The 24482-nt window shown below is 52.7% G+C and overlaps 1 protein-coding gene across 4 annotated transcripts in view; it reads left to right on the forward strand.

The window, feature by feature from the left end:
* Positions 1-16358, forward strand: part of RHOT2 (ras homolog family member T2) — an 18592-nt gene extending 2234 nt beyond the window's left edge. For 3 of the 4 annotated variants that reach the window (XM_014520135.2, XM_014520145.2, XM_025203833.1), the window contains exons 3-16: positions 482-534; positions 1223-1331; positions 1916-2017; positions 2908-3006; positions 3684-3792; positions 4130-4250; positions 5606-5690; positions 7159-7304; positions 7417-7517; positions 7612-7742; positions 8322-8402; positions 8744-8866; positions 10451-10653; positions 13107-16358. In XM_014520135.2, the coding sequence (XP_014375621.1) occupies positions 482-534; positions 1223-1331; positions 1916-2017; positions 2908-3006; positions 3684-3792; positions 4130-4250; positions 5606-5690; positions 7159-7304; positions 7417-7517; positions 7612-7742; positions 8322-8402; positions 8744-8866; positions 10451-10653; positions 13107-13224 (1581 nt within the window). In that variant the 3' untranslated portion in view covers positions 13225-16358. Of the gene's footprint in view, positions 1-481; positions 535-1222; positions 1332-1915; positions 2018-2907; positions 3007-3683; positions 3793-4129; positions 4251-5605; positions 5691-7158; positions 7305-7416; positions 7518-7611; positions 7743-8321; positions 8403-8743; positions 8867-10450; positions 10654-13106 lie in introns of those variants that run through there. The other variant, XR_003093986.1, reaches the window with a different exon arrangement.
* The last annotated feature ends 8124 nt before the right edge of the window (positions 16359-24482 follow it).

Consider the following 24482-nt stretch of genomic DNA (forward strand, 5'->3'; position numbering starts at 1 on the left):
GCAATTCCCGGCTGAAGCCATTAGCAGGCGATGCAGACTCCGCATATTCAAAGGGAATACGCCACCAATGCCAGGTCCATCCAGCCCACATTCTGCTTCATCAGTGGCACACTCACGCATTCTGAACCCGCTTCGGATTTCCTCCACCTAATCAGAGACAGGCTCATTCCTGCCGACTCCAGGTGGAGCCCAGCCTGGCTGTGGCCATTCTTCCCCTGTAAAATGGCTCCCACCCTCTAGATCACAGCCTGCATCCCTTCACTGGTGTCCAGCCTTTTACAGATGATCTGATGATCTGCGCTTGGGCTTGCAGCAGAGCAGATGGGCTGTAGCAATAAGACAGCTGTACTGCCACAGACCCTTGCTAGTGACTGGTTAGTGTGCAGATCACATCCCAGTTGTGCCAGGACCCATTTCCTCAGCCCCTTGCAGCAGTCACTGATCTGGTTTAAGAGGATTTTTTTTCTTTTTTTCTTTTCAGATTCGGACAAAGTGGATTCCTCTGGTGAATGGGGGAGTTGAAAAGGGCTCCAGGTACTGTACTCAATGTCACCTGGGTGGAGCCTAGTTGGAAAGAGGGAGTGTTAGTATCCCAAAGGACTGGCTCTGTGCCCCTGCTTCCCTTGTTTTCAGCCTGTGGCTGTATGCACAGGTACTGGGCTCAAGTCTGCCACTTGCTGAGGAACTGGGGGATTCCCCAGGGCAAGTATTTTGGTGCTTCCTTCGGAGCTGCCTCCTCTGTGAAGTTCCTGAGAGCTGCAGTCAGCAACATCTCTATAACATGTGTCCCAGCTGGCCCTGCTAGGGTCTTCTCCTACTTGGGTCTTGCTGGCTCCCAAAAAGGAGGATCAGCTGCCAACAGTCCTCCCCTCCAGTCCTGCACATGCTAGGTAGGCATGGCATTGCATTGCTGAGTCAGGGCAGGACTGTGGAGGCCATAAGCATGGATTGCTCAGGGGTAAGGCCTTCTCAGTGTGCTGTTTAAAAGGTCCCTGGGTGCATCCCAGCTGTCTGGTGAGGATCAGACAGGCTGACTTGCTGCTGTTGTTGCAGCTGTAGTCGTGGTGGCTGGCAGTGGGAGAGCAGTCACAGTGCCAGCTGAGCATGGAGGCTGACTGCCCTTCCAGCCAGTTGCCCTTTAAGCATGTGTGGAATGTTACTGGTCAGGGGAGCAGTTGCGTCAGTCATTGCTCTCTGTGATGGCCTTTCTTCTCTTTGCCAGGATCCCAATCATCCTAGTGGGGAACAAGTCTGACCTGCAGCCTGGGAGCTCCATGGAGATCATTCTGCCCATCATGAACCAGTTTTCAGAGATCGAGACCTGTGTGGAGGTGGGAAATCAACAAGGGTGTTTACATTCATGGTGGTCGGTGGAAAGAGGGGAGTCAGGTCCCTCCCCAGAAATCTCTACTGATTATCCAGGAGGCTTCTTTCCTGCTTTCATGTGCTGTCTCCATAGCAACGAAGAAGAATATTCTTTGCCCTGATTCAGCTCTGCCCTCCCAACTCTGATCCCTGGAAGCACCACCCATGTTTCCTAGGCTCTGGGGAATTCCTCTACCTTCCTACAGAGCTGGGCCCTCTTGGTGGACACCACTGCCCCCTACAGCAAGGAGGGTTTAGTCTCTGCTGGCCTCCATCTCTGGTCCCAGAGGAGCACGTGGAAGGGATGTGCTTTCTCCCCTGGAACTTCATCAGAATTCTCAGCAGCTTCAGGGTGTGTGCAGTAGACCCAGTAACACCAGCACAGGAATGGGGAGTTTCCCTTCTCAGTTTGTTTCCTAGTAACTGTCTCTGACTTGACTCCGTGCTTTGATCCAGTACCTGCCTGGAGCAGCTCCCTGTGATCTCGGCTCCTCTGTCTTCCCTAGGAGCCTTCATGCTCTCACAGCCCCTTTCTCTGTCATTGCACTAGTGTTCTGCCAGGAACTTGAAGAACATCTCTGAGCTGTTCTACTATGCCCAGAAAGCTGTGCTGCACCCAACCGCCCCCTTGTATGATCCAGAGGAGAAACAGGTAAGAGAAGCTGTCCATCCCACCCCACCCCCAGTCCACCTCACTCTTGTTTGGGGAGGAGCGGGGGTTCTCCCTTCCCAGCAGCCTCTTTAGATACAACCCCCAGCAGCTGAATCCTCTCAAATGTTTGAGAGGATCATAAACCCTTTTACTCTTAAATGCCACCTGCCTCTCCTTATTCTTGAGTTGCCAGTCACTAAGCCAGTCCTGACAGTTGGCAGAGCTAGTTTGTCAGCCGCTGCTCCCCCCTGCTGATCAAAGAGCTCTTTTCCTCACCCGGAATCCAAAGTCCCTCTCCTGCCTGGCAGTGTCAAAGTACATTGATATGTTAGATTGCCAAGTGGTATGGGGTGATTTAGAGGTTTGGGGATGTCTGGTGCAGAGACAAACTGCCTCAGAGAAGGGCAGCATGATATTTCTCTTCACCTCATCCTGGGGCACAATCACAAAGGGATGTTCAGTGCTGTGGACGGAGAGCAAATTGGAGATCAGAAAAAGAAATGCTTCCATAAGTGTAACTAGCCAGTGGACCTCCTAGTCCCTGGATGCCATGCAGCTTCACAGGGCTTTGGAACTTACTAGACATCCTTGCGAACAGTCTCATTCTTTACCTTTTCGTGCAGCAGATAGAAGTTAGGCCCTTGTTTTTGAGGGCATAAGCAGCTGGGGAATGACAGGCTTAGAAAGAGACTTGCCTTGCAGGTTGACTGTTACTGGCCCCTTACACCTACATCTAGAGAACTGGTGCTGGCTGCCTGGACTAGTTTGCTCTCTGCCCTGGGCCAAGAATGCCTCAATGCAGGGTGGGGCAGGGTGTGGGCAGGCGGGGGTCCAGGAGCATCACTCTGACAGCTGCTTTCCCCAACACATGTCACTTGTTATGCCCACAGCTGAGACTGGTGTGTGCACGAGCACTCACACGAATATTCAACATCTCAGACCAGGATAATAACCAGATCCTTAGTGACGATGAGCTCAACTGCTTTCAGGTATGGTCAGATCCAGACATGGGCTTTGCTGTTCTGGCCTGTGATATATCCCCATGGTCACTAATGGTTTCCTCTGCAGGAGTCGCCTCCTGCCTACCTGTTTTCAGCAGCTGTGCACCCCTTCTCCAGGCTTCTATAACTCCTCTAGTTCCTGTTTCCTTCTAACACCAGGAGAAACAGCAAATTCTTTGTGTGGCCCATAGAAACCTATTTGAACTTATCCTCCTGTGGGATCAAAGTTAGAGAGAGCAGTTAGGATGCATTTTCTAGCACTGAGAACTATTCATCTGTCTGCAGACAAGTCTCAGGCATGCCACCTGCAGTCTTGGTAGCATTTGCTCTATGACAGGAGAAGCAGGCAATCCCTAGAGAGCCAGAAAGATTCCTGCTGCATGGCCAAGCTGAGGAACTGGGGGAGTTTTATCAGGAATGAGGCAGGATTGGCAGCCCATGAGATGAATGGATTGTACTTTTCAAGAGGGCACTACTGTCCTGTGGAGGTGAGAGCTTACAGTATGCAAGGAGCACAAGGATCAGGTTGTGAGAGCTTTGCGAGGGTGAGCTGGGTAGGGAATGGAGTAAGACTAGGTGGCTCTGGAAAGAGCGGTAGGGGAGAGGGGGAGATTGTAATTTGCCACTGGGGTTCCCTGACCAGACCCTTGTCTCTTGGGAGGTAGAAGTCCTGCTTTGGGAACCCCCTGGCTCCCCAGGCCTTGGAAGACGTGAAGATGGTTGTGTGGAAGAACACTACAGATGGGGTACAGGACAACGGCCTGACATTAAATGGTAACTGAAGCAGAGAACTTTTTGCTAGTACCACTGTTCCCTCCAGAATGATGCTCCTGGGCTCTAGCATGTGGGAGACAAACTGCCCTGGACAGAGAAGTGCAGCAGCTCTCCATCAGCACCTGGTGTGGGCTGTGCCCTTCTATGCTCTGCACAGACTGTACTTGAAAACCTAACTGGGCCATCCTTGCATGAGTTTGCCCTTGACATGGTGCCCCAAAGCCTCCTGCATTAGTCTTCCCTGCAGGCTGCCTGATGGGGCTGAGCAGATGCTGCTGTTCCATGCTTGTATTGCCAGTGCTATTCCATGAATGTCTGCCTCGTTTTCTTACTGCAGGCTTCCTCTTCCTGAACACGCTCTTCATCCAGAGGGGACGGCACGAGACCACGTGGACCATCCTGCGACGTTTTGGCTATGATGATGAGCTGGAGCTGATGGATGACTATCTCTACCCACAGTGAGTATCTGGCCCTTCCAGGTGCAGTCTGATGTTTGGTGTCCCTCTGAGCTGTCCAAGTGATCCTTGTTTGAGAGCCTCCATGTCCTTCTCTGAGGCAGCTGACTCCTCCAGAAGGGTCACCAAGCAGTGAAGCTTCCTTCCTATATATCTGTATACCTTCTTCCCCCTCAGCCTGCAGAAACAGGAGTTGGTGTCCATCCCAGGGACAGCCCAGAGCATGCAGTCTGGTTCTTTGACACAAGCATGTTCATGCTTCTCATCCCAGCACTTGTCCACACAAGGCAGGACAGGAGGGGAGGGCTGTTTGGCAAATTAATGCAGCCAGCACAGCTGCCTTGGCGCTGTCATTTCTGCTGCTGGCTATGCTGCAGGCAGTGTGGGGGGCAAACGGGGACATGCCTGCAATTCCCTCTCGAAATCAACTAGAGGCGTTCCCCCTCCCTCCAGCACTGTGTGGAACAATAAACTGTCAGCTTAGCATTCTGCTAGGATGCTGCATCTGCAGCCTTCTCTCTGATCCTGACACACCCCCAGAGGTGCCGTTCCAGCTCTAATGAAAGGGTTCAAATTGTGAGCTAGAGAATCCTATAGCCAAAGCAGGGTTCCTGGAGATATAATAGGGTTCATGCTGTCAGGAAAGAAACTACTGTAACAAAAGCCCCATCGCATTGCCTCTTGCTGGAATGCTGGTGCTTTGAGCTCCAGGCTCAACAAAAATAGCTCAGCAGGGGCTATGGCAGTTCCAGTCCTTACACGAGCTTCACAGGGACCCAAAAGCTATGTGCCCCCTGTGAGTCTGGGCACCCAAGCATCTCCAGCTGAGAAGTGCATTGCCAGCTAGCTGGGAACTTAAGGACTACACTGGACTTCATTGATTCCAGCCAGGCTGCTGGGATTGAGAAGAGGGCATTGCAAGCGGGGACTGTGGCCTCTGTATGAAACAGCCCTCAAGGGTTGTGTTCTGTCCTGCCCTGCTGTCTTTGCTTGGGAAATTGGCACCAGCTCCCCTGGTATGCCCAGGTGGCCATTCAACACGAAAGGAAATTCAGCAAAGATTCAACTGTTCATTGGAACAGGTTGGCTTTTTTCAGACCATGTGTGAGTGCAGCAAGTACCATTCTGGGGTGGGGCAGATTCTGTCTTCTGTACTGCTTTGTGCTATAGCCAGATTAGGGCTGGGGCAGTCCTTGGATGAGATACAGGGGCTGTGCAGTGGTTCCTGCACTCCTACCCCAGTCCCCGTGTTCAGGAGGGGGAAGCCAGAGAGCAGAATTACCAGCCTGGGAATTAAGAGTGTCCACATGTGGCTTGTCAGCCGGTGATGCCAGCTTGTTCCCTCTCCCTCTTTGCAGGTTCCGGGTGCCCCATGACTGTTCCACTGAGCTGAATCACTTTGGCTACCAGTTCCTGCAGCGGATGTTTGAGAAGCACGACAAGGTGAGTGGCGCCTGACAGGGCACGGGGAGGCCGGGTCACTGTTGGGACATAGTTCCTCTGGGAATGCTTTCATGCTCTAGCACAGACCCAGCTGCCCCGGCATCCTTGGACACAGCTGCATAAGTGCAGCTGCTCTCACACATAGTCATGTCTGTTTCCTCTGTCCTTGCATTCTCCTTCCTTGAGGCAGTTGGGGGAAGCCAGCTAAGGGCTTTCCTCTTCTGCACAGTACATTCTCACAGCTTTGCACTTGACACTGCAGGATTCAGAGGATATTTTTGCAACTCACCATATCCACAAATGAAAGTGATCTCTGCAAAACTCAGCTGAAACCCAACACGGCAGCCTGCTGAAGTGTCCTGTCAAGAGCATGGAATCCCAGTGCTCCGATCATTTGAAGCTTGATTAGGCTCTTAGGGGGTAACCAGTAGAGTCTGAGCTCTCTGGTGGCTGGGCCTGGATTGTCTGTCAGGCTGTTTCTTTCTGTCTATAACTTAACTTATTGGTCCATAACTTGCCCCAATAGTGTGATAAAGGGAAGGCGGGGGTGGCCGGAGGGGGCAGGCAAGAGAGAGCCACCCTGGCAGCTGGCCCATAGCTTCAGAGCAATTATAGATGACCACATACCTGACAGCCTTTGATAGCATGGGGTCCACCGATGGAAGGAGAAAGCAAATGACTGCCTTTTCCCAGCTCTTCCAAGAATGAGAGGGGAGAGCATGCCTGATGTTCATGCAGCTCCTCCATGTGGCTTTGCGAGCCACCCTGGTATCACAGTGCTGAGTGTGACATCGGGACCCAAGTCCTTGTGTGCTCCGGAGCAAGACAAAGCTCTGGTCTTTGGTGTGGCAAACTCATAATGCTGCTGCAGTTCCCTTCACATTGAGTTCAGTGTGAAGGCAAACAACTGTCAGTGCAGTGCTCTCCAGGCTCTTGTTTCAGGGGTTAAATTCCACATATTTCACACTGCCCTTGCACTTCCCCACAAAAGCTAGCAACTGACTGATTGGTGGGTGGCCCCTGGGAAAGTGGAGAAAGCACTGTGGGATGGCAGGAGAACACATGTGAAAGGATTTAGCAGTGAAATCAGAGCTCTTGAAACGACTGTCTTTCAACTTCAACTGTCTTTCAACTTCGGGGTTAGCACTGCATTGTGATGAATAGGGTTGGGTTCTCATGATGTAGCACCCTGGTTCAGGCTCTGCAGACTGTGAAAGACACAGTAGCCTTGTTTATAGCTGGTTGGTGTTTTCAAGGTCTCTTTGCAACTACGACATTTTTAAACGACAGCTTAAATTCTGCAGCGTAATTCTGCAGCAGCAAGTAGCTTCTGTAGCAAAGGATGCGGCCGCAGGATCAGAGTATATGGGACCCAGAGGCCCAGATAAATAACTGTCCTAATTAGCCTCTGTGTGTGTGTGTGACAGTGCTCCTGCTTCCCTCACAAACCCTCCCTTTGCATTGCCAGGACCGGGATGGAGCACTCTCACCTGCAGAACTGCAGAGCTTCTTCAGTGTCTTCCCCTATGTGCCCTGGGGGCATGAACTCTACAACACGGTATGCACCACTGATAAAGGCCTGCTTTCCCTGCATGGATTCCTCTGCCAGTGGACGTAAGCGCAGTCTCTCTCCACCCTCCACCCCTTACACCAGTTCACATTGCACTTCCCTGGCTCTGTCAGGGTTTCTTATAACTGGTGACGTCCTCTTTGCATGCACCCGCAGGCTGGTGGCCTATCTGGATGTCCATCACTGTCTGGAGTACCTGGGTTACCTGGGCTATCCCATCCTCTCTGACCAGGACTCTCAGACACACGCCATCACAGGTATGTCATCCCTCCAGAGCTTCCCAGCATTGCCTTGGGTATTCACCCTACTGCTTGGTGGCTAACTCCAGCTTCTCTCCTTCCCCTACTCCAGTTACCCGGGAGAAGAGAATTGACCTGGAGAAGGGCCAGACCCAGAGGAACGTCTTCCTCTGTAAGGTGATTGGCCCCAGAGGCACAGGCAAGTCTGCATTTCTACAGGCCTTCCTGGGGAGAAACCTGCCCGTGAGTATAGATGCACTGCTTGTCTCCGGCATGTAGTAGGCAGGGGCTGGGACCCTCAGCCTGTTGAAGATGGAAGAAAATTGAATAGGCCATCTGTTTGATCTCAGTGCTTGGTGCATGTTTGTTCCCTGCAGTACATTCCCTACTACTCAGCTCTTAAGTTGTCTGAATAATGGACCTTCCACCACTGTCTTTTAACACAAAATATAGGAGGGCAACCAGTTCCTTCTATTTGCTTTTCCCTATGCCAGTAGGCCTACCTGCCTGAGGCTCTGGAGGAAGAGCCCCTTCCTGGAGTGGGTGGGTGGGTGGATGGATGGATGGGGAAGCAGCTAAACTTTTTGTTGGTGTGACTGAGTTCATAATTGCTTCTAGTGTTGTGAATTTAGGTGTCCTCCCTGTCTTGGGGGCAGCACCATGTTCTGACAGCCCAGGGGACCTGGATCTATGTCCATGTGTTAGTTTTGCCTCCATTACCAGGTTGCTGTAGTGCTGGCAAGCTGTCAGTAGACTTAAACATCGTACCTCCAGGTGTGCTTTCCTTCTAACGTCTGCGTTGCTGTTTTCCCCTTGGTGCAGACACAGATGGAGTCCCCGGGAGACCTGTCCTTCCATGCCATCAACACAGTACAAGTCAACAGCCAGGAGAAGTATTTAATTGTAAGTCCTGTGCAGCAGAACATTGGGGCTGGGCTTTGGAGTGAAATAGCTGCTTCTTCTGCCCAGGGGAGAGCACGGAGGGGATTTCCGTGGCTGTGCTGAGAGGGGAAATCTGCAGCCTGATTCCCGGTCCTCTGCCATAGTCGCTAATCACAGAAACCTCTGGGACATCTGCTTTGGCACCTGCCTTCACACACTATTCCCATGCCTGCTTTTGTGGTGGTACAACCTGTGCATCTCTACAAGGAGCCTCACATCTTCTAGACCCTCTGAGATCTCACTAGGTGTGCACTGGGCTGTCTGCTCTTGTGTTACCTTCCCTCTTGTTTCTTGTAATGCAGTTATATGAGATTGACGTGGACACAGAGTTCATGAAAGCATCCGATGCAGCCTGTGATGTTGCCTGCTTAATGTACAATGTGAATGACCCCAAATCTTTCAACTACTGTGCCAGCATTTATAAGGTAAGTGGCATGACCCTGTGTGACTCCAACCACATCCTCGCCTGATCTGCAGCCATGATTCCCTGAAGCAAATCCACGCCTTAGTAAATGGTCCAGGACATAACTTGCCAGGTGGAGAGGGTTGAGGTTGGTGAGGGGTCCCATGTGTTATTTAACATCTTGACAGCTAAGCTGTCAGTCTAGCCCAACCATCTTGTAGCAGAAGTCCCTTGCAGCAGAAGTTCCTTGCTGACCTGCAAGGTGATCTTTCCTTTGCTCAGTGCCTGCGTTATGTTACTCTGGCCTCATCCCAGCTCTGAATTCTCCCTTTGTAGCAATAATGATCACCAGGGATCCTGGATTTCTCTGTTTAAAAAATCCAAAATTCTGTGATAAAAAATAAAACCTCTGAGAGGGATGGGGTGTGGGGGGGTATAGATATCTAGAAGTAGATATAGATATCGAGAGAGAGCGGTGTCAGTTAAACACAAAGTTTTATTGATACATTTACAATTTTAAAGCAACTTGGAAGCCTAGCAGTGCCTCAATCATTATAATATAATAAATTCTAAAACCCCCCATATATTTTGGCATTTGATTTTGGTTTTTTTATCATGGAAAATCAGAGCTCCCCCTCCCCCTTAGCTCACCAGGATGGAGGTTCAGCTGCACCTGTGCCCCCACTGCTTCATGGAGCTGAGCAGCCCTGATATGCCAGTGCCCTGCCTATGCCAGTGCTCCCACTCCCGACCCTCAGCCCCCCTGCCCACCTGGCAGTAGTGAGGGGGCACAACTCCACACCATTGCCATGGTGCCTTACCTTAATGACCATAGTGGCAGGGCTCCCAGTGGCAGCAGCGTGGGGTGTGCCCCCTGGTGGTGCTGGGCAGGCAGGGAGCACCTCACCATGGTGGCTCCCACACAGTCCTGCCTGCTGTGCCCTATCCGGTGGCCCCCTGCCTGCGGCTCCTACCTGGTGCTGGTCCAGCAAAGCTGCAGCCCCTGCCCCACTTTGGGTGCAGAAATGTGAGGGCACACGTGCCCCCCCATACCCCTCCCCATGCATCATCAGTAGGCCCAACCCCTACCTATGAGTGCATGTGGTGGCAGAGAGCCACCTGTGGTTCTCTCCCGCTCCCTGGCCGGGCTCCACGGCCACACATTCCCACCTTCTCCCGCCCCAGGCGTCACGCACTACCCCAGCTGGGCAGCGCCCGTCAGCCACCAACTGCCAACCGTGCCCTATTCCTCCCCTCACTGCATGGGCACAGCATGAGCCACCTCAGTTTCCCCATGCGTCACCTCTGCCCCCACTCCCATCGACTTGGCTGGAGGGAGCTGCTCTCCACCACACTGCCTAGCTGCCACGTGTATGTTTACATGTGCACATGCACATGGCATCCTCTGCCCCCTGCTTCCCCCAGCCCTAAACTGCCCCTTGCTCCTGGACCTTTGCCACCCTGCAAAGGGAAACCTGTGGTTTCCCAGGTTTTTCTCCTTTTAAGGGGAGCATCTATATTTTTCTGCAAGAAACAGAAAACCCAGATCCCTCATGATCACTTACCTGTGTCTCTCCATTGCACCCTTTGTTATTCTCCCATGCAGCAGCACTACATGGATGGACAGATTCCCTGCGTCTTTGTAGCCTCTAAATCAGACCTTCCAGAAGTGACTCAGCAGGATGGACTCTCACCGGCTGAGTTTTGCTACAAGCACCGCCTCCCGCCACCATTCTACTTCACCTGCTGCAGCCAAGGCCCACCCAGCACCGCTGTCTACAGCAAACTGGCCATGGCTGCCACCTTCCCGTTAGTAATAATCTCTCTGAACACAGAGACCTCTGCCATGGGCATAATGCAGGGTTGGGGACCTGGGCTGGGTCTGAGGGGCTGTGTCTGTAGACATTATCAGACAACACAGGAGGTGGAACAGGAGCTTAGATGATGAATGGAAGCATTTTCTGTCCACAGGGCACTTCTCATGCATCGGCTCATTCAAACTTTAGAGGCTTTTCTGTGCCTCTTATGCTGCAAGATCTGAGCATTATGCCCATACCTGTAAGCTCATTTTTCTAGCGTGCATGAGGTTGGGAAGTGTTAGCAGCCCTGTCTCAGGGCAACAGCTGTCCTCAGAGGTGGCTGCAACCACAGGGCTGGCCATCCTCTCCTACAAAGTGCAGTTAGCTTCTGCAGAGAAACTGTATCAAACCAGCTTTCTTGCTCAGTTGCTGCCACCTTGAGTGTCTTGCTTGTGTATAATTAAATGAAGAGTCTGTCATTTTTAGTTCAGAGCTGGGAGAGGGCCCAAAGTTCCCAGCACCAAATCCTTATTATTGATGCATGAGCTGAAATGAAGCTGATATGAGCATCCAATCCTGAGCTTGCAAGCATGGCTAGGGGAGAAACAGCTCTGATTTTTTCCCCCTGAAATTGATGATCAGAGTGGTAAGGAAGTCAACAAGACTGAGTCTCACAAGGCCGTTTGTGAGGAGTCCCTTTTGGAGTAGAACTTTGGTTCAGGTAGGTCACAGAGGCCCCTGGCAAACATTCATGTAAAGGCCCTGTGGGATCTGATTCATGATCCAACAACTGTACCTCCATCCAGGCTTACAAGTACATGGCAGGGGGCATAGTGGTGGGATCAGGGATTAGATCCCAACTGTACCAGTGCAGAAGGATCGTTATCCTGTGCTCCCCTCGCACTGGCAGGTTACAAGCCAGTCATCTGATTTCCAGCCTCTGGAGTTCACCGGAGCCTTTGACTCTGCTGTTCCCCACAGGCTGGGAGCTGTGATCAGCTGCTGCCTGGCTACATGAGCAGTGTAAGGTGCAATGGGAACCAGCCACAGTATTTTGTGTAATAATTTTACAGTTTATTCCTTGTTTCATTTTGCCATTAGTTGCATGAATGTGTGACTGGGTGACTAAAGACGTGATTAAATGGTTAATCATTTTTTAAGTGTAATGTCTGCCAGCAGACATAGGCAGGCAGGCTAAGGCTCAAAATGTAGGTTTGGTATAGGAAATGCCTGGACCCAGCTGCCTGTTTAGACCATACTAGCACCAGGAGTATGGAGGGAGGATCATTCTGGCTAAGTGTATGGAGTGAGGTACAGTCAAAAAACACCGTTGATTATTAAAACCAGAAGAACCTTAGGCAGATAAGAGACTTTTTCAGTTAAGAATTATTTTCTTCAGTCTCCATTTTTAGTGCTTTTAGACCCTTTCCTCTCCCCTCCCCATGGGAATAACTTTTAAATATTCCTAATACATCCAGGAAATGCGATATACATAAATAAAATGTGTAATGGAGGCCCTGGGATAGGTTGTTCTCTTCTGATTTGGCTTTATATGAATAATGTATGTTCTCTCCTCCTGGGAATGGAGTTTATAGGTCTCTGTAATGCAGGGTTGTTAAGGAAACTGCTCACATAGGGAGGCTTGGTCCCATCAACTAGTTCAGTTCCCCATCCTCTCTTAGTGCTTTCCAGTAACCCCATCTTCTCAGGAGCTGTCTGATTTTTCTTAATGTATGAAAATGTAAATGCAGCTTGACCTAGAAAGGCAGAGGCGTAACTCCTTGTTCGTACCAATTATTTAACTGGTGTTGTACTATTTATACCCTCCCTGAGAACAAGTGTAAAGGCAAAGGCTGTGTCCATTCTATCTGTGTCAGAAATGGATTTGGTGGGGAAGGAATAGGTTGGTTCCACGGTAGTCTGATCTCTTGAGGTGCCAAGAGTTTCCTGCAAGTGACGATGGAGCCTGGTCATGATGTGTGCTGTTCCCTTCCAGGCCCTTTATCCTCCTTCTATATTCTATCCTCAACTTAGAGCTAGTCAAAGCTTTTAAAAACCAAGAGCACGATCCCCACATTCCCTTTCCTGATCCAGCCAGAGAGCAGGGCAAAATTGTCACAGTTTCCCTGTACCACCAATCTAGGTACATGCTGTTGCTTTTCAGCTTCTCTGCTCTGCTGCTGGAATCAAGCAAACTGCAGACAAAACAGGCTGGCCTTACAGAAACACTGGGCCTTGGCTGTCAGCTACAAACAGAAGAGACCTAGGTGTGGTTTTCCACTTCTTGCTGTTTCTGTCTGGTGCACTGTGATCTGCACCATCTCCAGCACTGCCAATGACAATCCCCCTGGCCCAAGAGCTGCCTAGGAGAGTTTGTTTCTGGCCCAAGGTGCATCATTGGTCAGGAATGTCTTTAGGGCTTTGTACAGTTGGCTGAATGGCCTCTTGTCTGTTTTCTTGCAGGCACCTGAATGACAGTGAGCTGGGAGCAGCTTCCTTCTGGCTCCGGGTTGCCTTGGGAGCCACTATGACTGCCCTGGTAGGATTCACACTTTACAAAGTGCTGGTGAAGAGCAAATAAGGAAGAGGTGGACTTGGGCCCTCCACCTGTGCCTAACTCAAGCACCAGCTTCCTTGCCTGAGAACAAACATGCGCAGGGGAAAGTGATCAAACTGGCCCAACCCAGGACCCCAGGGAGAAAATCCTTCATTTCCCCAACTAATTACAGTATCAGCAACAAAGAGCTACAAGCAGGACCATCTGGACCACATACCATCAACCAGCACAGCCAAGAGCCCTTCTCTCCACATCCACGTGTTCCTAGGAGCCAGTGCTCTGCTGTTCTGTGTGACCCCCAACACACTGTGCTGGTAAAGTGGCACGGTCTTCCTTTGCCGTATCTGGGCTTCACCTGAGCCTGGAGTCCAGCCATTTTGAGGCTGAGAGGCCACCAATGTCTCTTTTTAATGTCGTTTTTAAGACTGACTCGGACTTGAGATGGCCACAGGGTGCCCTGAGGAAGCTGAACATTTTTCAGGCAAGATGGCTTCAGTGAACACTCCCATCCTGTCTCCATATTCACCAAAGGAGCTGATGTTTTATATTGTGGCATAATACACAAGGACTTTGTCTACTGGAATTCTGACTGTCCTGTGGCTGGAGGCACCTTGGCTTCTCAATCCTTTGGAATGAAGCTGTTGAACAGGCTTGCAAGTTACCCTTGTCCTCAGGCCTCTACCAGGAAGCAAAGGGCTAAGTGGGTTTAGGAATTTCCTGCCATTAGAGATTGACTTACAGAAGGTGCCATGCAGAGGGTGATCTGTAGCTGTTGCAATTCTCTGTCCTCTGGTATTTATTTCCTTACCCTTCCCATGAATGTGGGGAGACTTCCTGCATCCTTGCCCACGTTAGATGCAGCGTGACCCTGCAGACTGCTGGTACTCAGCAAAGCTGCTCTTCTCAAAGCGTGCCGAGACCTGGGAATGCTTGTGCCTCCTCCAGCAATGCTGGCAGGTTTGAGCTAATGCAGTAACAAAATAGGCTTTGCACCATTTCTGCAACCCCTTGCAAGCAAGGAGTATAAAGCCTTTGGGAGCCTCAGTAGCCCAGCGTCTTGTGTGGCTTTGCATAGCAGCTGCCACTTGGTCTGCTTCGTGTCGAGCTGCTCTTGTACTGGCTGACATGCTTGGGTTGCAAACGCTGCGGGGAAGCCAGGGCCAGATTGGAGCTTCCCCATGGGTTTGTATTGACTTCTGTGTTCAGTGTTACAGATTCAGGGCTTTTCATTTTCATTCAGGGTGCATTGGGGTTGCATTCTGGGTGCAGCCCCTGCCTGCCAGTGCTCCAGAAAGGCTCTGCAAGGTGCCAGCCTCCCTCCTGGGCCCTGCCACTGATCCTGTGGCAAATAGGGATTCCCAGTTGCCGGTTCAGGTCAGCTTGGCAGAGCTACCTGCCGGTATCATGTTTTCTATTGAACCTTTTTGTAACTAGTCCTGCCCTGCAGGGTACTCAGGATTCCCATCAGTTGGCTCTTCCATCAGCCAGGTCCCTGCCTCTTTCCATAAGACCATTTGTTCCCTCTTGTACTTACCATCCCTGGGTCACCAGTGTTAACAGATTAACAGACAGCAGTGGAAGTATGATAACCTCGAAGGTGATGGTGTGGTTGGCAATTCACTGTCTGATTTTGCTGGAAATTACTGTGCCTGGAGCACCGGCAGAACTGTGGAGCATCCACTGGGAGATGCTGTGTGATGTTATCGTGTGTTGACCACCATTTCCTGTGGGATTTGTGCTCCTGGTACGGATCTTTGTGAGCTGAATGTTTTTAGGTAAATAGCCAGCATCTGTGCTCCATCCTCAGCAGCCTTTGGCTGATCAGCAGCAATATTTTGTATACAAAGTTTTTTACGTGAAGTTTCCTGGCTAAACTGGAAGATCTTTCCCCTCCCCAGCTTTCTCTGGCACATGAGTCCAAAATAGCTGGCAGAAGCAGAGACTGTCCGCCCTTTGTCTCACCTGCTATGTCTTCAACACCACCTGTGATCTCATCCACCCAGCATGCGTGTCTGGGTTTCTCAAGGACAAGGACACTGTCTTATCACCAGCCAACCCAGGCTTTCCTTCATCTTCCATGAGGTTTCCACTCCTTGGAAGCCCATAAAAGCTACTGGTTAAATAAGTGACACTAGTTCTTCAGCATTTCAAGCACTCAGGGTAGGCTTGTTTACAGTATGATTGTGGGTGCCCTGCTGCAATAGCCACCTGTGTTCTTGTATATGCATCTTATTGTTTAAAATACCCGAGAGCTGGAATGCATGGGTTTATCTTGCATTTAGATCCTTTTATATAGAGGGTCCCTTATGACTGGGCTTCAGGGTCTTCTCTTCCTGACTGGCTGAGGTGAGAATTGATCTGGAGGAAGCAGCTCTGGTCTCATCCTGAGCCTGTTCCAGTAGCCACCTGAGGAGGGAGCTGACTCTGAGCTTACATTGCCACCTGTCCTTTCTGAGCCTGAGTGGTAAAGAATATGCATGTGCTCCTCAAAGGTGCTCCCAAGCTGTCAGCTTGTGTCAAATGCATGTATAGACTGCAGCTGGGATAATTTTAACCTCTGGAACTGCCTCAAGTTTTTGGAGGCCTTGGTTGTAGGCTTAGAAGTTGCCAAGCAGTGGAAGAGGAGCTCTCAATCAGCTGTTTGAGGACAGATCGCAGAAAACTAGGACTGGGAAGGACCTCAGGAAGTTGATTAACCCAGACCCCTGCTCAAGGCAAGATCATCCCTGTCTACATCATCCTGGCAGACACATAGTTGTTTAAGCTCCTTGAAAAAACTTACAGGATCTCAGAACAGATGCATGTCCAGGCCTGTTTGCCCAGCTCAGCAAGTTGCCCCATTTCCACACCTCTGTTTTGTGTATCAGAACTCAGAGCTGAGCGGTGGTGCCCTCCTGCTGGCCATGTGATGGGGTGCTCATTAAAGCAAGGCAGAAATGTCACCTAGGAGAGAGAGCATTTTTGTTGTAATATAGACTCTGGACTGAGACAGGAAGGTTTTCCCAGAGATCCCTCCTGTCCGGCCCCAGGACAGATGCAGCTGGTGGTATTTTATCATTCAGGTAGCAGCGCCCAGCTGCCCCTGTCCTCAGGGCAGATCAGAGCTGTGCTCTGCTCTGGGTTTCCTGGGCAGACTAAACTTGTTACTGTCTGTCATGCCAGCAGGTGGCTTGGTACTGATCAGTGAGCTGAGCTTTCCCTAGAAGCCACCCTCATGGCAGGGTTGTCCTGGTACTGGTGTAAAGTGGAGGGCTCTGCCTTGGGGAAATCTTCCGTAGGCATCTTGTGCCTGGTGAGAGTGATGTGTCTATCATGTCAGGATCTGTAAGCTTCTGGGTGGATTACTGCCAGGCCCCCAGTGGCCTCATCTGCTCTCCTGCAGCAGCCAGGTCCATGTTGAACAGTCCGTTCCCCTGGCCATTCCCCACTCCCTGTTTGACTGGTAAGTCTGATGTCCTCCTGCAATGGCCAATGTGGAGTCTGTTGTAGGAGACGCTGCTGAGGTGGAGAGCCTGGAAGGTTTCTTCCCTGGACAGTGCTTTCCAACAGCATTTCAGATCCTGTAAAGCCATATGATTTTATCAAATTAATTCTGTAAGACAAAATAAATGTTTATGCGCCTTCTGGCTGTAGAGTGCCTGGCTTTTCTTGTCTGAGGGAAGGAAACGGGGCTCCTCTGTTATGTTACTTGCAGATGAAGCCATCTGGATTAATCCTTGCTTGGTAATTCAGCCAGAGACATACCGCAGCTGAAGACATGGGACCATTTGTTGTTTGGCCGCAGCCAGATTCTTTACAAATAGCGTAGGAGATGCCTACTGGCTAAGATAAGGCAAACCAATAGCTACCGCCAAAAAAACTATAAGCAGTTTGTCTCTGCTGCCATGTTGGCTTTCAGCAGCTTCCAAGATCTGAAATCCTGGAGGTCCAAGATCTGATATACGCTTTAAAAATAGAGCAGTGCTATAGCAGAAGTGCTTTCCCTGCACCCTCTCTCCTCCGCGGTCTCATCAGAGGAGCTGCGTCAATGCTGCAGCTGTTTATTAAGACTAAACAAATTTGCATTGCCTCTGTGGCCCCTAGTGTGTGCATTTCCATCAGTATTCAGGCCAGCAGCTTGTGGCTAGGCAAGTTGATGGGAATGATGAGTATTAGGTGGACACTAGCAAATATTTAAGCGAGGTAAACGAACTCATCAGTGAAGTCCCTGGAAACCTGATTGTACACCAAGTTCCACTTACCCAGTTCAGGAACTGAAATCCTCCATGCAACCTCATCCAAAGCCAGGCATCACCACTTGAATCGTGCTTTCAGCCAAGACAGGTCTTCATTGCAGCCTGCTTCAGTGATGCAGCAGTGGTGTTCCCTGCTTATGAGTTTGATGACTCCTGAGGAGGGAAAAGCAGCACTTACCAAATTTGGTTGTAATCACCTGCTTCCAGCAGACAGCCCTTCTTTGCTGCCATGTGGAAAAAGGACTCCATTTCTGCCCCCAAGACCTTCCACTGGAATAGCTGAGTAGAAGATGGAGGGAGAATGGAGAGCAGGGTGGGCATGTGCAGTAGGGCATGGAGGTAGGTGTGTGCATGTCCCCAGAGGCCCACTCCAGCGGTCAGTACCTCAGTCTTCAGGACGGGACATGGGGGCTGACAGCCTGCAATGTTCCCCTCCCACAGGCGCTGAGCCTTGGGGCTCTTCTTCGTGGTGGGAAGGCAGCTACAGCAGATGGAAGATTAAATGAAATCTCATGGATGCTGCTAGGTAAATTCTCATAAGACTTTTCTGGACCTGGGCTTCCTTTTCCAGCCTGGTCACATGTCTGCCCCTTGAGAAAGGGCTTTCCCTTGGAGCCTGTGGACTGCGCACCCTCCAGGATGGAAGGCAGCCCTTGACCGGGGAGGGGGCCCACCAGCATCCATGCCATGCAGCATGTGAAGTGGCAGCGGCACTGAGGCAGATCCTGTCTCCTGCCTGCCCCAGCCCTCTTGACCCCGGGCTGTTTGGCAGCTCCTTGCTGGAGCTCTGTCACTCCCAGCACCTACTTCTGGGGAGGACATTGTGGCATTTCCACCCTCTGACCTCCACTGCAGAGAGTAATTGCTCCAGCGCAGCTTGGGGAGACCAGGGATTTAGGAGTATCCCTTGGAGGGGGTTGCCATGGCAACCCTTTAGCTTCTGTCACAGCCATTGTCGACCCAAGGCGGCTGGTGGCAAAACGCCCACCATCTCCTCCGCCTCCTGGCTCTGGAAGGGAGGCTGGAGGCAGGCCTCCCAGGGCGGCAGGTGTGGGTGGGATGTTAGCAGTACTGAGCACGGCGCAGGGCTGCCCCCGCTCTGCCTCCGCTGCCTCTGGGCAGCGCGGAGACCCGGCAGTTCCCTGCTCCCCCTGGACACTGCATGGAAAAGATCAGGAGGGCGTACGCCACAACCAGACTCTCCGAGGAGCCCTGGCGCCCAGCCTGGCCTTCTAGTCACTCCCCGGGAAACTTCAGGAGCAGGAGTGCAGGTTCAATGCTCAGCCGTCTCCAAGATGCAGGGAGCAGCTCTGCTGCCCAGGGTGGGGCTGGGGACAGGGCACTTCCATTGCACATGGGCACTGGAGTCCTGCCCATGCGCTCTCTGGGCCTTGATATGCAATGACTTGGGTTGTGTGGGGTAAAGGCTGAGGGCAGCCCTCACCCCCCACCCACCACCATGCAGGTCTGAGGCGTGACTGAGCTCTCTGGGAGGGCACTGTGCTGCCCCCAGGCACCAGAGGCCCGCCTCCCCCAGCCCCTCTCCAGATGTGGGGGGAGAGCCCTGCTGGTAGGAGCCTCTCAGGCCGGGCCTGTCCTGCTCAGCGCAAGCAGGAGGTGTCGACTGGGGGAACAGAGCTGCTGGTAGCAGGAAATGGCTGCCAAGGCAGCAGGTGCTGGGGGTGGAGGCAGTCCCACCTGTGCCAGGAGGAGAAGGGATATTGCACCAGGGCATGCCGTGGACCAGAGAACAGCTGCCCCCATCTGAGCAGGACCAAAGCAGGAGGCAGTGCCCTGGCTGGACTAGCATCTGAGCTCTCTGTGGGGGAGCACGAGATGGTTGGGGCCAAACCCACATCTAGGTCATCTGCAGCCAGGGGGACAAGGAAGTCTTTGAACAGGAGCTGAGCTACTCTCCCCATTGGGTGACTCCAGGAGCTGGCACTCAAAAACGCTGAGCAGGGACCTGGAACAGGCTCTGCTGGGGAAGGAGAGAGACAGGACACAGCAGCACCAGGAGCTGAAGCCGGGGGTCCTGAGGCTGGTTAGCATCTCGCAGCTGGCAACCTTGGTGAAACAGAATGGGATGGATCTGGGCAAGAAGAGCCCACTCAGTGGCACGTGGAAGCCAAGACAAGCACCTCTGCTGGTCTGTGCTCAGATGCTCTTTGCGCACAAAGTGGGGAAGTAGCTGGGGCAGAGAAACAGCAGCAGGACTCCTGGGCTCTATTCTCATCTGCTATCAAGGCACTACATGAATGTGCATGGTCCAGGCCCTCCCAATGCTGCAGTTTCCCCATCAGCACAGTTTACAGAGTGCTCTGGTGCTGCAGGGCTGAGTTGTGCCCTCCTGCATGGTGCCATGGTCACACAGTGCCACTTCCAGCCCATCTGCTCCCTACACAGCCTGGCCGCTTGCTGCCGCCTGTGCTGCTGGGCTCCTTCCAGCAACAGGATAGCAGGGGGAAGAGCTACCACTGAGCTAGGGCTGGGAGGCATTGTAGGCAGCAGCTAGGGCCTAGCGCCCTGCTGGCTTCCCCAGGGGGTGGCTTTCATCCCCAAAACTGTTTTTGCCTTTGGAATAAGTAATCGTGGAGGGGATGAGTCAAGAGGGGGCTAGGCTGGAGCAGCACTTGGCAGGGGAGATGGGACCACAGCTGGAGCCAGGGTGTGGGGCCAGGACCTGCACATCACAAGCCAGCACAGTTTGGCTGGTGCCACACTTTGTCCCAGGAGCCAGCCCAGGGGAGAGGCTCCTGCAGGCAGATAGAAGGGGAGAAGGCTCCCCATGCCAGGGCGAGTAATGCCTTGGCCAGGACCCATCGCTCCATGGTGCCAGGTAGCTGCAGTGGTAGCAGGTTCTGGGCCTCCCTTGCCTTGGCTGCAGCAGCTGCTTTCATAGCTGGCTGCAGCGCACTGGGCAGTCATCTTGGCCTCTGTAGTGATTACAAAAGGAGTCGCTGAGCTGCAGCCTCAGTCTGCCCAGGACACCAAGGGGCCTGTAGCTTTGCGATGAGCGGCATGTTGAAAGTGAAATCACTATCACAGCCTTGTAGCTATAGAGCCCCCACGCCACAGCCCTGGTCATGGTGCAAGGTGGCTGGGCCCTCCAGGTTGCTGAGCTCCTCTCCTCACGGGCAAGTTCGCTGCATCCTCAGGAAATCCCAAATGCCAACAGATGCCAGCACTGCCCCTTCACTCCCTGGGCACAGCAGGGCTCTGGGACCCTCGGCCTGCCACTGCCCATGGCACCACAGTGACTGGCTGGTGCAGGTGCTCTGTGACAGGGGCTTTGGGCTATGGCACAATAATGCAGTCTGCGCTGCTGGCTGCTGGGCTGGGCTGGGCTCCTAGCATCTGTTTCTCTTTCAGTAACTCTGTCCCGCAGTCGCCTTCCACCTCTTGCTGTAATGGCCTTGCCCTTTCCCTCACCACTGGCCTTTCCCCTAACTCCATCTCACTGAGCCCAGTGTGACCAGACTGGGCTCAATCCTACAGTGCTGTCCAGTGAGCTCACCCTGGAGCCTGTGGACTGAGCACCCTCCAGGATGGAAGGCACCCCTTGACCAGAGGGGCCCACCAGTGTCCATGCCATGCATGGGTGCTCTTCCTGCAGGTGCCAGTAGGATCTGAGGCATCCCCAGAAATGCCCTGGGAGAAGGGGAAGGTCTTGTCCTATCTCACTCCTGAGGTACAGGACTGGGCTCCATGCTGGGGGCAGGCCAGGGTTGGGGGTGAGGGCATTAAACAGACACTGTTCTCTGTTCTGTCGCTCACATCCTGAGATCCCCAAGCCTCTCTGGGCCTCAAAGCCACTCTCTGAAGGTGAGTAGCAGCATTGCCAGCATCTGGGGCAGGCAGGGGCATCCAGACATTGGTGACAGAGCGCTGTGCCCTTGGAGGGCTGCACTGGGAGATCATCAGATGGGGCTCCCACACACCGCAGCCCGGGACCTGGGTCCAGCAGCCCCTTCCCTGCCTGGCACAGGACAGCGCCTTGCTGCTAGCTGGAATCATTCTTGCTCCCACTCCCTGTCCACGAGGACGCACTGCCCTTGCAACCACTGCACCTCACAGCACCAATCACCCTGAGTATTACCAGTGGGGGTGGGGGGTGCAGCCATGGGTAACAGCAAGCAGGGGGGCTGGCCAAGCCAGTGTGTTGCCTCAGGAAGGTGTGTGTACCTGCATGAAGCAGCGTGATCTGAGTCCAGGTAAGGGAGGGGAGCTGGGCTGTCGTGTCCTGCCTTGCTGGGAACTAGGCAGCCTCTGTGCCTCGGTTTCCCCTGTGGAGTGGATGGTATTGGCCAGCCTGGCTGATGGGCCCAATCCAGGGCTCCTACCAGTCAGGGCTCCTCTACAGAGCTGCAGGGTGTACCTTGTGTCCAGTTGCCCCAGGGGGCACCTGGGGAGCAGAAGTGAGAAGCACCACTTGGCTGCCTCCTGCCCTCAGCTGTTGGCAGGAGCTGCCTGTTCGCTGTACCCTGGGGCCCAGGCTCTACTGCCGAGCCCCCACCCCATGGGAGAGGGAAGCAGCTTACAACATCCCAGCACCAAACCAAAGCCACTGGGAGCCAGCTTCCTCCTCCTCCATGGTGCTGGAGCAGCGGGGCTTAGTGCAGACCTTTCCCTGACTGGTGGGGCTGAGCTCTCGCTGGCAGAACCCAGCACCAGCCAGGGAGCACCGGGATGGCTTGTTGCATTGCTGCCCCCTAGGCTGACTTCCTGGCTGGTGGCTGCTTGCCCAGCTCACACTGGCCAGCCCTACACCCCTGTGTCTGGGACCGCCAAGCCTGGGGCTCTGGGCTTGATCTATACACTACTTTCTGCCTGACCACCCCCCCAGACATGCTGTGCTAGGCTCGGAGCCTGTTCTCAGCCCATCTGGCCTGCTTCTTGGGGCATATTGAGGCCCCCGCAGGAGAAACGAGCATATTGCCTCTACTCTGTGGCCTCCAGCCCGGGCAGCAGATGCCAATCCCTGCCAAAGGCATCCACAGTCCCAAAACAGATGGTACAAGCCCAGTCCCCTCCTGCAGTGCTCCCATATGGTGTGGGGAGCATCCTAGACCGTGTATGGAGGTGCTAGGGGGACTGAGGTGTGTCTGGGTAGGGGCCATCTCCCCCACCTCCCCCGACCTGGTTACTCTAGTACCACTACACTCTGCCCACTCTCCCCCTGCAGCTCCCCCACCCCCCACCCATGGCACCTTCCCAGCCCCCAAGAGATGTGCCAGGCACCTACCAGATGAAATTATGTCAGAGACAGCTCTGCCAGGAGCAGCCTAGATCAGTGCCCCACTGAGACCCTGGCCCTTATTCCAGTGACTTGCCTAGCTTGCAGCTATGTCCAGGGACACGGCCCTGTCACACAGTTGCCTCCTGAGTGCCCACATCTGAGCACCCATGAAGAGTCTGCAGCAGGGGCTTTGCCAGCTAGGCCCTTAATACTGCTCTTAAGGACACTGGTGCTATGCCATCAAGGACAACCCAGGAAAGAGCTCGCACTACAAGCAGGAAGAACTTGCACTCCTGCTTGCAGACAATAACTTCAATTTAGTGGGGCTAACAGAAACCTGGTGGGGCCCTACCTATGACTGGGCGGTACACATTGAGGGCTACAGGTTGTACAGACAGGACAGAGTAGGGAGGAAAGGGGGCAGGGTGGCTCTCTATGTAAAGGTGCATTATACATCTACTCTAATCAAAATGGGATCAGAGGAGGAGAAAGTTGAGGCATTGTAGGTGAGGATACATGGAGGTCAGGGGGAAAGGCACTTGGTGGTGGGGGTCTGTTACAGATCCCCAAACCAAGAGGAAAAGCTAGACTTGGAATTCTTGAGGCATTTCTCAGAGGCCGTACGGTCTAGACACGTGGTTGTCGTGGGGGTCCTAAACTACCCTGACATCTGCTGGGAGGAGCAATCAGCCAAATCCAACCGTTCACATAGGTTCTTAACTTGTGTGGAGGACCTTCACCTAACGCAGGAGGTATACGGTCCCACTAAGGGGAATGCCTTACTGGGCTTGGTGTTGGCTACGGGGGAGGACCTGGTAAGGGAGCTGCAGATTCGTGGTCACCTTGAGGACAGTGACCACCAATCAATTGAATTCACCTTACATCTTAGATAGATGTCTTAGTAAGATAACTAGTAGGGTAGAAGTGCTTGACTTTAGGAAGGCTAACTTCAATGTGCTTAGCAGTTTAGTCAATGATGCACTGCAGGATAGGAGTATTGATGGGATGGGAGTCTAGGAAGGGTGGTCGTTTCTAAAGGAAGCAATCCTTCCGGCACAAATGGAGACTGTCCCAGGATGAGGGAAAAGGGGGAAAGGAGCCAAAAAAACTTCCTTGGCTAAAAAGGAAAATCCAGGGGAGCCTAAGGGCAAAAAAGAAGGCATGTAGGCGGTAGAAGCAGGGGGAAGCTACCAAGGAGGGGTATTCCTACTTGGCCCGCGCTTGCAGGGAGGCAGTCAGAAAGGCCAAACCAACTACAGAGCTGAGGCTGGCAACACAAATTAAAGACAACAAAAAGTCTTTTTTTAGGTATGTAGGGAGTAAAAGGAAGGTGCAGGGCAGCATAGGACAGCTACTGAACAAGAAAGAGCAATTAGTGACAGGGAGGACAAGATTGAGTTATTCGATGAGTTTTTTGCCCTGGTGTTTGTGAATAGGGGTCAAGATAGTCTCCTAATGGGTTCTTCGATGGGCATCAGAAGGACACCAGCCCACCAACTGTTGATGCTGACTTGGTGCAGAGTCACTTGGATAGACTGGATGTGTTTAAGTCAGCAGGCCCGGATGAGCTGCATCTGAGAGTACTGAAGGAATTGGCCAGTGTCATAGCAGAACCGCTGGCACGGCTGTTTGAGCACTCACGGTGCTCGGGTCAGGTCCCAGAGGACTGGAAAAGGGCCAATGTGGTCCCTATTTTCAAGAACGGAAGGAAGGAGGATCCAAGTAACTATAGGCCAGTCAGTCTCATCACCATCCTTGGAAAGGTCTTTGAAAAGATTATGAAGGATCATATTTGTGGGAGTTCAGCA

The sequence above is a fragment of the Alligator sinensis genome, unplaced genomic scaffold (assembly GCF_000455745.1).
Source record: "Alligator sinensis unplaced genomic scaffold, ASM45574v1 scaffold404_1, whole genome shotgun sequence".
Taxonomy (NCBI): Eukaryota; Metazoa; Chordata; order Crocodylia; family Alligatoridae; genus Alligator; species Alligator sinensis.